Here is a 13,504-nt window from a genome sequence, read left to right as displayed (position 1 = left end):
GCCAGGTTCAGATTTATGCCAGGTTCAGATTTATGCCAGGTTCAGATTTACCTGGGTCAGATTTACCTGGGTCAGGTTTATCCCTGGTTCAGATTTACCTGGGTCAGGTTTATCCCTGGTTCAGATTTATACCAGGTTCAGATTTACCTGGGTCAGGTTTATCCCTGGTTCAGATTTATGCCAGGTTCAGATTTATTTATGCCAGGTTCAGATTTATCCCAGGTTCAGATTTACCTGGGTCAGGTTTATCCCTGGTTCAGATTTATGCCAGGTTCAGATTTATGCCAGGTTCAGATTTATCCCAGGTTCAGATTTACTTGGGTCAGATTTACCTGGGTCAGGTTTATCCCTGGTTCAGATTTATCCCAGGTTCAGATTTACCTGGGTCAGGTTTATCCCAGGTTCAGATTTACCTGTGTCAGATTTACCTGGGTCAGGTTTATCCCAGATAAAATTTCTGGGGCTAATTAAAGAGCCGGTGATTGGGTTTGGGCCCCTCCCAGCCTCGAGTGTGTGCGCTGAGAGCCCGCAGATCCATGGCACCTCGCTGGTGGAAGGCACCTGCAGCAGATTTGTTATATTTATTTATCATTCCGAGGGGAGGTGAACAAAGAAAACCCCGAGCTCCACCACCTCCAGGTGAAGCAGCGCGATTGTGCCAATTATCCGAAGCCTAATTAACCACAGAGGATTGCTGTCGGTGCCGCTCTCTGTAAATAAAAATCTGCTTTTCATCCGGAAAAGCCTCCTGGGGATATCCAAACTTCCATCCCCGAGGTGTGACCTGGGCCTGCAGCTCGGGCAGGGACGGAGGAAAACAGGGATGGGGGAAAACAGGGATGGGGGAAAACTGGGATGGGGGAAAACTGGGATGGGGGAAAACAGGGATGGGGGAAAACAGGGATGGGGGAAAACAGGGATGGGAATGTCTGGGGAAGGAGAGAAACAGGGATGGGAATGTCTGGGAAAGGAGGAAAACTGGGATGGGAATGTCTGGGGAGGAAACAGGGATGGGAATGTCTGGGGAGGAAACAGGGATGGGAATGTCTGGGGAGGAAACAGGGATGGGAATGTCTGGGGAGGGAGGAAAACAGGGATGGGAATGTCTGGGGAGGAAACAGGGATGGGAATGTCTGGGGAGGAAACAGGGATGGGAATGTGTGGGGAAGAAGGAAAAAAGGGATGGGAATGTCTGAGAAAGGAGGAAAACTGGGATGGGAATGTGTGGGGAGGGAAACAGGGATGGGAATGTGTGGGGAGGAAGGAAAACAGGGATGGGAATGTCTGGGAAAGGAGAGAAACAGGGATGAGAATGTCTGGGAAGAGAAACAGGGATGGGAATGTCTGGGAAAGAAGGAAAACTGGGATGGGAATGTCTGGGAAAGGAGGAAAACAGGGATGGGAATGTCTGGAAAGGAGGAAAACAGGGATGGGAATGTCTGGGAAAGGAGGAAAACAGGGATGGGAATGTCTGGGAAAGGAGGAAAACAGGGATGGGAATGTCTGGGAAAGGAGGAAAACAGGGATGGGAATGTCTGGGGAGGGAAACAGGGATGGGAATGTCTGGGAAGGGAAACAGGGATGGAAGTGTCTGAGGAGGGAGGGAAATAAACATGGAAATCTCCGGGAAGGAAGCAGGGATGGGAATCTCTGGGGAGGGAGGGAAATAGAAATACAAATCCCTGCACGTTCAGCACTTCCACCACAAAGGGAGTGGGAAGAGCCCAGGGCTCTGTTTGTGGTGTTAATCCAGCAGTTTTGGACAAAACTCTGCTCAAACGCTCCCAAGTCCCTTTTGTTCCCAGCTGAGCCCGGGACATCGGCGGGTCGCAGCTCCCGGGACTAAAACCGTTCTGACCAAATCCATCACAGCAAAGCCTCTGACGTCCTCAGCCCCGGCTTCGGCAGGATTTAAAAAACAACCAAACAGGCCTGAGGAGTCACGGGCTGCAGCTGCAGTTGAGGAGAGGCTATTTTCGCACTTTAATTTTAATGCAATTTAAGCTACGAAACCCAAACCGGTGCCTCCGAGATGCTCTGCGCCATCCCAGCCCCTCGGCCCGCAGGGGAGCACGAGGTTGGATTGTTTAAAAAAATCCTCCTCGTTTAGGGCTTGATCCATTTCACCTTCCTCGGCACAGATTGAGTTATTAGGAAATTAATGAGAATCGTCTGCAAGGCGGCAGATTTCCATTCCTGAGGGGCTGCAAATGTCATTATCAGCCCTGGGAGCAGCAGAGCTGAGCTGCTGGGCTGGGGCGCTTTTCCCTGCCAGGATTTCCCTGGATTTGGGGGGCTTTGTGAAGCAGAAATCGCTGCAAACCCAGAAATTCCCTCTGCTTTTTTTGGGGGGGGGAAAGCAAAGGGAGCTGTGAGCACCAAGGTCCCACACGCTGCTGGGGTGAAGGAAGGGATTGGAAAAAGGAGGAGAATCCTTCAGCTCATCCTCTGCCTCCCCTCTGTTCCAGCCATGGCAGCATCCCCCGGGGGGGTTAAACTGATTTTATTCTGTTTTATACCCAGTGATGGCCACTTACAGATGTTGGCTGATTTAGGGTGGTTTAATGAAAAGCTGAAACCAGCTCCCATTCCAAAACATTTGATAAAAATAAATTCCCATTCCAACAACCCGGGACTGCAGAGCTCCTCACGTCCTGCCCCCTCTGAATCCCCCCAGAACGTTCGGGGGATGTTTTATCCCCAACACTCCAGGCCAGACCTAGAGCTGCTGTCCAGGAGGGGGAATGATCCCAATAATCCCGTTTTAGGGGGTTTTAAACTTTTCTTTCTCTCCCTCATCCCTCAAACACCAAAACCCTTCCCCAAAAGTTGCAGTGAGGAGGGGAGAGGCTCAAGGAGCACAGGAAAAAGGGGTTGGGAAGGGAACTGGTGCCTGTGGGTGGGGAACGGAGCATTTCCCAATCTGCCACCCCCAGCACCCTCTGGTTGTTACCCCGGTTTTTCTGAGTTTTTTATAGCCTTTTGATTTTCATAAATGGAGACAGATCTTTTAGTTACTGTACAATATTAGAGCAGTTTTCTACCTTTCTCACAGATGTAACATAAACAAACCCTTTGTTTTTCATTCTCTGTCCTTTGTTTGCACATTTGTAACCTGAAAACAATTGTAACTGACAATTGGTCTGGCCACTGAGGCTGAGGGGTGGGAACCCCAAAAAGCCAATCTTCTGCTGGACCCACAAATGTATAAAAAGTACAAATAAACAAAGGGGTCTCTTCCTTCTCTCGGCTCTCTCAGCTGTGAGCTGGTTTGGAAGGACCTCTGTGAAAATCTCCTGTCCGTGTGTGACTGCTCTGTGTGTCTCGGTGACACTCCGGTCCCGCTCTCTCCTCAGGCTGCCCCGGGATGGCTCCCGGAGGAGCTCAGCCCCAATTCCAGCTGTTTCCAGGCGGATTTGATATATTTATTTATTATCCCAGGGCTCAGCGAGCTGATAACGCCCTCAAACATCAGACTGGAGGGCTCAAAGCCCCACAGAGTGATTTTTTCACCCCTCCCCGAGAAGTTTTCCGAAGTTCCCTTTTCCAGGAGCAGGCACCGAGATGTTTGTGCTGCCGATAATCGCCATAATCCCGGGATTTCTGCGTGCTGGGAGCTGCTGCAGGTCTGGGGGAGCAGCGCTGGGGGTTGGATCAGGGAAACGGGAAATGCTCCGGCCTTTTTAAATGTAAGGAAAAAAAAACAAAAACAAAAACCGAAAACCAACCAACCAACCAACCAAAACCAAACAAAAACCCCCACAAAAACAAAAAAACACCAAACAAACAAAAGGAAAACAACAACAACAACAAAAACCCAAAAAACCCCAAAAACAAAAACAAAACAAGAAAACCCAAACCAACAACAACAACAAAAAACCCTCCAAAAATGCCCAAAGCAGCAACCAAGGAAAAAAAAAAGAAAAAAAAAAAAATTAAGGATGATGATGTCAAAGTGTAATTAAGCGTAACTCCCTGCATGGAAACTCCTAGAAGTATTTGGCACTAAATATTGGGTGAGTCTCTGGATGTGATAAAAGTCTCCTCATTAAGAACATTTTTGAATGGTTCAAAAGGGCACAAAAGAGTGGGCGGGGAGGTGGCCAGGGGTGGAAGCCTCCATCACCTTTGTGCAGGTAAATTCCGGGTGCTCAGGCTCCTCCCCGGCCCCTCTGAACCCCTGCCTGCCCCCCAAAAAAGCGATTTATTGGTGAGAGCTGCAGGGACGGGAGCCCTGGTGCTGCCCCGTGGCACGGCCAGCCCGTTCGAGTATAAATAGAAAACGAAGCGTTTCTGTGGTGGAGGCAGATGAATGCGACCATCTGCTCCAGCAGCGTCCCAAAGCCTCTGAAACAGCAGCCTCTGGTGTCAACATTCTGCTCCTTCCGCAGGCTCCACCTTCCACCAGAGGCAGGGCTAAAAATACAGGGAAGGCGCAGCCAGCGACCCCGAGGCCTCCTTGGCTCCGAAATTCTCCATCTGAGCGTGAATTATTCGTGTTCGGAACACGTCCCCAGCAAATTAAAGCACGAGGGTCAGTGCTTTAAACCGGACCGAACTTCTCTAAAGCAGGCCAAACATTCCTGCCCAAAGTCAGGCTCTGCCGCTTCCCCTCCGAATTCTCTCCCAGATTCTGCTGCAGCACGTCACAAACACAGCAATAAACTGCACAAAAAACCACAGGGCTGAGCAGAACCCCCGAGAAAATAATTCCAAACCGCACACTCCCGCATCCTGCACGCCCGGGTTTGCTCTCCAGGGTCCCCAAATTCCCCGTGGTTTGGAGAAAATCATCATTGTTCCCAGCCCTGGGTGTCCCTGCCTATAAAGGACAGCAGAGCTCCAGCACGCCTGGATCATCCTGGAGAGGCCACAGCTCCTAAACCCACCAGGGAATTGAGTTTAATTCCTGGGAAGTCAATTTCCCGGGAAATTACAAATTAAATAATACAAAGATTGATGGAGGCACTGCAGGGGAGGGGGAGGACGGCTGGGAGCAGAGCGTGGGGTCGTTATTTTAATGAACACTTTGTCCTAACGAGCACAAAATGCAGAACTGTCCGCATGGAGAGGCTCCAAGAGCACCCAAGTCCTGCCTGGATTTGAGTTTATCCCAAAGCCCGGGGATGAAGCCCAGCCCAGGGCCGGATTATCAGTCACTCTTGGAGAGAAGATAAATCAGCGCAGGGCCTCCTGCGCCCTCGGTGGGGCTGGCACAGCAGAAACGGCCCCAAACACCCCCAAACCTCCCCCGGGGGCAGAAACGAGCGCCAGCAGCCCCCAAAGTGACTCCGGGGCTGAATCCTCGGGCACGCAGTGAAATCCCAGCCCCTTCGGGATCAGTAATTGGGGCCTCAGCTAATTGACATCATTAACTGGGGCTAAAGGGCCAACCTGGGCACGGCCCAGCCCTGCCCTCCCCGCCAGACCCAACTCCACGGCACCAGAACTTGTTGTTTTTTACCCAAACCAAAAGTTTCTGGTTTTTACCCGAACCAGAAGTCGCTGTTTTTACCCAAACCAGAAGTTGCTGTTCTTACCCGAACCAGAAATTTCTGTTTTTTACCCAAACCCAGCGTCCTTTCCCCAGAGCCTGGCTGGTGCTGCTGGACAGCACCGCTGCCAACGCTCAGCTCTCTGAACAGCAGAGACCAGAGCTTCTCGTGGCCACAAAACAAAAGGAAAAATTGAAATTAAAAACTCCACAAACCGACAGGAACGCCCCGAGATCTTTGCTCCAACAGCTCCCTGCCCACAGTTCCTTCAGGCGGCCTCCTTTCCCCACCACACACCTGGGCAGTGCAGGGAGAGCAGGAAAATCCCCAAACCAGGCTCGCTGAGCCCCAAATCCCCAAACCAGGCTCGTTGAGCCCCAAATCCCCTCGGATCTCAGAGGACAGCTCCAGGCTGGGGAACGGAGACGCAGCAGAGGATTAATGCTCGTGTTCACAGACGTCTTTATTCACAGATGCGCAACTCAGCATTAGTTTGGAGGCATCGGTGAGATAATAAATATTAGTGGCTCCCTCCTCCTGTCTGGGCAATTTTTTTCCCGTAAAAACAACAGCCCAGAGCCATCCGTGTGCGCTCATTCCGGCAGATTTCAAACGCCGTGCCAGGGCTTTCTACAGCAGCTCCATTTGTCTTTAATCCCCGCTCGGAACAGGAACCTGAGCTCAATCTGTCTCTGAGGCAGCTTTGAGACAACTTCATAAACCAAACCCACCCAGCTCCGGGGCTGTCGCTGAGCTTTCAGCGCCTCGGCCGGAGCTGCCAGCGAGCAGGGAGCAGCACGGCCACCAAACTGTCCCCAAACGGCTCTCAGCCTCACAGCCGCGCCCCAAACCCTGCCCCAGCCCGGGGCCTGAAACCTCCAACCCGGCGAGCTCGAATGAAACAGCTGGGATTCGTCGCTCGGCAGCACCAGAAGCATCCTCCAGCTCCGTGGTGTGGATTTGCAGCTCCTGAGCGCACTTCCCCCGGGCAGGAGCTGCCGAAGGTTCCCGGTGGGAGGCGGGGAAGGCACCGACCCCCCCCAGCGCGGATTTGGGATTCCCTGTGCGGGCACCGGTGCTTCTCGAGCAAAGCATCACAAAACCCGGGAAATGTCACTTTCCCTTCTGCTCTCGCCACTGGTGTCAGTGTCCTGTGAGCCCGTGGGGCTCTCTGGGTGGCTTGGTTGGGGATTTTTTCCTCCCCAAAAAGGGCACATCACACAAAACCCTGCCGGCCCCGCCTCTGCTGGAGCCGCACTTCGGGGACAGCTCCGGGCCGGCGGGGCGGCCGGGGAGGCTCCAGCGCCTGTGGCGAGCTGGCACAAGCCCGTGGCTCCCTGAGGGCAGTCTCCCCTGCCCAGAGAAGAGCCCGTAAATTCCGTCCGAGAGGAAACGGGAGCGCAGAGGCGGCGGCTGTGCGCAGGGAGAGCTCCAGCCGGAGCGCTCCGTGAGGAGCCGCCGCGTCCCATCGCTCCATCGTGCGGGAACCAGCCGCGATGGGCACCACGGAGCCGCCCCGCCGCAGCAGCTGCCCTCCTCCGACAGGGAGGACAGAGCTCTGCCCGCACCCCCCGCACTCCCGGCGCCGGGAGAAGCGCGGCCAGCCCGGCCGAGCGTGCGGGACGCGGCGCGGTGAGCGCTGGTGGCATCCGCTGGCTGCGTGCCCTGAAGAGGTGACGGCCCCCCGGTGATTTACCAGGAAAAGTTACATAAATTCGCAAAAGAAAAGCAGCCGGAGCATCTCCAGTGCCTGCCCCGCGCACGGGCAGCAGCATCGCCGGAGGCACCGCGGGATGAGAGCGCGCTGCCCGCGGGGCCCCGGAGCCTCCCGGAGCCTCCCGGAGCTCGTCCCGGGACAGCCCGAGCGGTGTCCGGGCCCAGAACCAGCGCCAGCCCCGGCTCCGAGCCCCGCGGGCTGCCCGGGCTGCGGCTGCTGCACCGCACAGCGCGGAGCGTCCGTGCCCAGAACCGCAGCGTGCGGGGACGCGCTGCGCCCCGGGGACCGCAACGGGCGCGACCACCCGGACAAACCCGGGACCAACCCGGCACCAACCCGGACCAAACCGGGACCAGCCTGGGACCAACCCGGACCAACCCGGACCAACCCGGGACCGTCCTGGGACCACCCCGGCACCCCTCAGCGCATCCCGGCGCCGCCGCCTCCGGTCCCCACGGCGGTGCGGGTGTTTCTCCGGGAGATGGGACGCGGGTATTTTTCCCGGATTTGGGATAGCCGATGTTTTTCCCTTCGCCGGGATGCGGGTGTCTCTCCCGGCAGGTCCCCGCCGTCCTCCCCCTGCTCCCGCTCCGCCAGCCCCGCTCCCTCCGCCCCGGAGCAACCGGTGGGAGCCCCGCGCCCCACAGCGGCCCTGGGGAGGGCAGGAGGAGCCGCGCTTACCTCGCAGCGCGGCCGTGCTCCAGCTGCACGGCCCCAGCAGCAGCAGCAGCAGCAGCAGCAGCAGCAGCCGGTGCAGGCGCGGGGCTCCTCCGCCCATGCTGAGCCCGCAGCGCCGGGGATGGAGCCGGGGATGGAGCCCGGGATGGAGCCGGGGATGGAGCCGGGGATGCGGAGAATCCAGCCAGAGAATTCTCCGGGGTTTTGGGGGGTTTCCGCTCTCCTCTCCCCGCGCTGTCGGGTTCCTGGGGATGCGCTTCCCGGGGATAATGTCCTCAGGAATGCTGCTCCCGAGGATGTAGTTCCAGGGATGCTGTTCCCAGGGATGCGGTTCCAGGGATGCGGTTCCCAGGGATGCGGTTCCCGGGATGCTGCTCCCGAGGCTGCGGTTCCCGGGATGCGGTTCCAGGGATGTGGTTTCCAGGGATGCTGTTCCCAGGGATGCTGTTCCCGGGATGCGGTTCCCAGGGATGCGGTGCCCAGGGATGCGGTTCCCGGGATGCTGTTCCAGGGATGTTGTTCCCGGGATGCGGTTCCCAGGGATGCGGTTCCCGGGATGCTGCTCCCGAGGCTGCGGTTCCAGGGATGCTGTTCCCAGGGATGCGGTTCCCGGGATGCTGTTCCAGGGATGCTGTTCCCAGGGATGCGGTTCCCGGGATGCTGTTCCAGGGATGCTGTTCCCAGGGATGCGGTTCCCGGGATGCTGTTCCAGGGATGTTGTTCCCGGGATGCTGTTCCCAGGGATGTTGTTCCCAGGGATGCGGTGCGGGTTCCTCTCCCCGCTCCGGCCGCCGCCGACTCCGGGGCCGCGGCGCGCGCCCGCATCACTAATGAGCCGCCCCTCCCCCGGCAGCCAATTAGCGGCGCGCGGGGCGGGTCCTGCCGGCGGCGCGCGCAGGTGGGGGGGGGATGGGGACAGGCGAGACCCCCCCCCTCCCCTCCCCCCTTCCCCAAAAAGTGCGGCAGGGGAGGGGCACCCAGGTGCGACACGCCCAGATGTGAGGGGACATGCCCAGATGTGAGGGGACATGCCCAGGTGTGAGCAGTGACACCCCCAGATGTGAGGGGACACCCCCAGGTGTGAGGGGACATCCCCAGATGTGAGGGGACACGCCCAGATGTGAGGGGACATGCCCAGATGTGAGGGGACACCCCCAGATGTGACGGGACACGCCCCAGGGCCCGTCCCTCGCTGACCCCCCGCGGTGCTGGACCCGCCAGCCCCGACCCTTCCCCCGGGGCCCGAGGCCAGGCTGGGACACCCCGGCACTGCCCTGCCCCTCTCCACCCTCCCCAGACTGCTGTACCCTTTAAACTCTCACGTTTGGGCCCAAACCCCTGAAAACGCCGTTCCCGTCACCAGGAGCAGGGTGGAAAAGCCCCCCAAGCCCACCCAGCCCGTCCTGGGCTGTTGTTATCGGCATTGCAGGGGGCTGTGATCTGAAATTCTGTTTCTTGCCGGCGGCAGCAGCAGCAGGTTCCCTTCCCCAGCTAATGGCACATCACAATTCCTGTCAGACGCCGATCAGGACGAACCACGAGGGGCCAAGGCCAAAACCCCCCGGCTCTGCCCGGGTGAAACCGCGGCTGCTGTGCTCTGGATGAATCCCAGGTGAGGGGCTGGGAAGCGGAGGCAGCACCCGAAGGAAAGGGCACGGAGGGAGGAGGAATTTGGGTTCATGAGGAGCAGCAGCGCTGCCAGGACCTGTCCTTGGGTCCAGCAAGGGCGCAGGATTTGGGGAATCCGTGGGGTTTTCTCAGCAGTGGGCAGAGGAAAGGGGCGGAGGCGCGGTGGGTCGGGTGGGTTGGGGCTGTGGGGGACACAGACCCGCAGCAACCGGGCAGGGAAAGGCACAAAATGAGGTTGGAAGTGCAGGAGTGGAGATGCCCAGGAATCCACAGGGCAGGAGCAGCCGGGCCGTGGTTGCATCGTGGTGCCTGCAAGGAATTCTGGCTGTGGGAGGGGAGCACGGCGGAATCGCCGGCCAAGATGCTGAAATTTTTGTAACCATTCCCCTTTTCTTTTGGAAATGAGCTCCATTTCCATCCTCCTCTTGGAAATGAGCTCCATTTCCATCCCCTTTTGGAAATGACCTCCATTTCCATCCTCCTCTTGGAAATGAGCTCCATTTCCACCCCCCTTTTGGAAATTAACTCCATTTTCATTGGGGTCCAGAGCAGAGCTCAGGGCTCATCCCCCTTTTGGAAATCAACTCCATTTCCTTCACCCTTTTGGAATCAACTCTACTTCCATCGGGGCCCAGCCCAGAGCAGCGCTCAGGGCTCATCCCCATCCATGCTCGAGCATCTGCACTGAGTTCATCTCATCCCACCCCATTATCCCATCCCATCCCATCCCATTATCCCATCCCATCCCATTATCCCATCCCATCCCATTATCCCATCCCATCCCATCCCATCCCATCCCATCCCATCCCATCCCATCCCATCCCATTATCCCATCCCATTATCCCATTATCCCATCCCATCCTCCCCAGCTCCAAACCCCGCTCGCTTCCCGAGCTGAGGGGGCTCGGTGACCAAGGGCATTTTCCCCTCCCTGCCCGGCAGAGGCTGGGGGAGCTCCGCAGGGCTGGATCCCTCTCCTGAAGAGCAGGGCTGGGCGCTCAGCCCCCCTGCAGCCTCTGCTCTGGCCTCAGGAGGAAACAAATAATTAAAGCAAAAGGAATTTGTAAACAGAATTTTAAGAGAGAGGGGGGAAAAAACCCCAAAGGATCAATAACCGAGCACATCACATCAGAAGATTCCTCATTCCCTGGCCAACGTGCGCTGCCCAGGCTCGAGCTCACAACGAGGAGCGGGGAGCAAAGGCAGGGGGCAAATTCAGGAAAAAAGCATTTCCTTCAACAGCCTTTTAGGTCGTTTATCCGTGTTTGGCACAGCCAAGGAAAATATAAATAAAAATAACAGAAATAAAAATAAAAATAATAAAAACAAAGCCCCAAACCAACGCCAAAAGGGCAGCTGGGCAGTTTTCAGGTGGCAGAGCCTCCTCCCGAGCCTGCCCACGTCAGCGCAGCCCCTTCCTGGTGCGCACGGAGCCACTTCTGCCTCGAGCCCCACTAATTATGGATTTTTGCCTACGCCACGGAGTCTGTGTTTGGTGCTTCAGATAAAAATACCGAGCGCTCGGTTTGCAGCGCGGCTCCGATGGGGAAGGAGAGAGCAAAAGTAGAAATAAGGGCAGCAGCTGTGGCTTCAATCAGCGCGCTTGGAAATGGAAATAAGCAGAATATTCCACAAAAATAAAATCTCAGGGTGAGGCGGCTTCTTCTGAGCGGGGGGAGTGCAGCTGGCGCTGAAGTTCAACGTCCTGTAAGCGCTGCTGCAGAATAAACAATAAAGCAGAATAAATTCCGAAGTGAAGCTCTGTGCGCGCCAGGGCACTTCAGTGATTCCAGGAACGGAGGCCTGGTCCCCGCTCCTCGTCTGGAGCCTGCGCTTCCTGGAAACTCCAAGCCTGAAGTTTGAGGCAGCTGCATCAAAACCCCCCAAAAACAAAAAGAAAAAAAATTCAAAATCAAAAAGGAGCAAGTTTGGTTTGGCCTTCCTCGAACGCCTTGACCCACAGCCACATCCGGGTGGGAAAAACCCCGGGGAGGGGAGGAGAGGATCCGGAATCCGAAATCTCCACCCCACAGGGACTTCTGGGCGCCTTTTCCCCCTCTCAGGTTTGTTCTCGTGCCACTCAGAAGAGATCCCTGAATCCTCGCGAACCCGCTGAACGCACTCGGGCGCTTTGCAGAGGAAATCTTCGTGCAGAGGAGACGCCGGCACCACGATCATTTCCAATAACCAGAGAGCCGCAGGGCTGGGGGAAACAGGAAATAAATCAGCTTCTCCATCCTGGAGGCGCAGCAGGACGCTCCAGCTGAGCTTGCAAAGGTCTCTGTGTGCTCAGAGCCCCGCAGCCAGGTGAGCACGGGGCTGTTGTTTGCAGGATGTCCCTGGAGCTCCCTCCCTGCCGGTTCCGTGCCACAGATCAGGATTTCTGTCACCTGGAGAAGGGCAGGGGACACAGGTGAAAGGCAGCTGCCGCCTTCTGCTGCTCTGGCAGATGGAAACGTCCCTGCGGTGTGACAGAGCTGCTCCCTGAACACGAGACATGAGAAGGGAGAATAAACGCACCTGAACTGCTGCTGTCCACACCTGAACCGCTGGTGTCCACATCTGAACTGCTGATATTCACACCTGAACTGCCAGTGTCCACATCTGAACTGCTGCTGTCCACACCTGAACTGCTGATATTCACACCTGAACCAGTGCTGTCCACACCTGAACTGCTGGTGTCCACACCTGAACTGCTGCTGTCCACACCTGAACTGCTGATATTCACACCTGAACTGCTGGTGTCCACACCTGAACCATTGCTGTTCTCACCTGAACCTCTGATGTTCACACCTGGATCACTGGTGTCCACACCTGAACCTCTGTTCACACCCAAACCGCTGGTGTTCATCACAGGGCACCAGGCACCACCAGGTGCTCACACCTGAGGGACAGGTAAGGAATCAGGGCGAGCGGGACGTCCCCAGCAAGGACAAATCACAGGAATTTCCACCCAGTCTGGCCACCAGGAGCCACCCTCGGGACTGATGTGTCGACATAAAACCGTCGGGTTCCATGGGACGCCAGGAATATCCGAAACTGCTGAAATTCAGCTTTTTCCTCCTCTGCCCTCGAGTTTGGGGCACTCTCCAGCTGCCCCTGCTGCCCCAGACGCAGAGCTGGAGGAGTTTAGGATCCCGTGGCGTTCACAGAACACATTCGCTCACCCAGGATCCCGCCCTGCCAGGCTGGCAATGAAACCACAGACGGGATATTCGGATATTTGGATATTTGGATATTCTCTGCAACCCTCCCTCCATCCCTGCCCCAGGAATTCCTGCCTCGGCACTGGCTCCCTGTGCCCTCCCAGCCCAGGGGGTTCTGTGCACCCCCAGCCTCCTCCTGCCCCTTCCAGGTGAGACCTCTGCACTCCCACAGCTCACGGGGCAGAATTTGGAAATCCCTAACACAGAAGAGCACCAAGGAAAAGATTTCTCCTTCTCTTGTGGGACACCTTTCCCTCCTCTCCACACAGCTCTCCAGGAGGCCTTTCCGTGGGTCTGTGCCTTTATGTGGCTTTGCAAATCTCCCACAATAACAAATGAATGTCCCAACAACAAAACCACCAAGCAAACAAACAACAAACCAAACCCCCCTTTTATTTCAAAGGATAAACTTCATCCTCCTCAGAGATGAGGAAAAAAAAAAAAACCTCTTTAAAAACCCTCATGATGTTTCTCTAAACAATTCCCAGCCACTTGCTTTCAAGTGAAGTCCCCATTTGATCTGTCACAAGCCAGCAGCTCTGATGAGCTGAAAAAAAAAAATCTATTTTTTTTTTTTTTATTTCATTAATCCAAGATGAAATACAATGCAATTATTTGAATTTCCCTGCATTTGCTGATTCCAAAGAGCGACAGAGAGCGCAGAGCAGAGTGGATCTGATGACAAGTGAAATGCTGGAGCGGCTGGCTGAGCTGGGGACGGGGAACTGAGCATCAGCATTCCAGGAGAGCGACAGCGTCTGAATTTCACTCGTCCATTT

The 13,504-nt window shown here is 56.2% G+C and overlaps 1 protein-coding gene across 1 annotated transcript in view; it reads right to left on the bottom strand.

Moving 5' to 3' along the window:
* Window positions 1-7,990, bottom strand: part of UNC5D (unc-5 netrin receptor D) — an 86,477-nt gene extending 78,487 nt beyond the window's left edge. Inside the window, exon 1 of the mRNA XM_040087615.2 lies at window positions 7,894-7,990. Within this exon, the coding sequence (XP_039943549.1) occupies window positions 7,894-7,990 (97 nt within the window). The remainder of the gene's footprint in view (window positions 1-7,893) is intronic.
* Between the last annotated feature and the right edge of the window lie 5,514 nt (window positions 7,991-13,504).

The sequence above is a fragment of the Hirundo rustica genome, chromosome 28, assembly GCF_015227805.2.
Source record: "Hirundo rustica isolate bHirRus1 chromosome 28, bHirRus1.pri.v3, whole genome shotgun sequence".
Lineage (NCBI taxonomy): Eukaryota > Metazoa > Chordata > Aves > Passeriformes > Hirundinidae > Hirundo > Hirundo rustica.
Note: the sequence above shows the minus strand (reverse complement) of the source record. Positions and strands in the feature narration are given on the sequence as shown.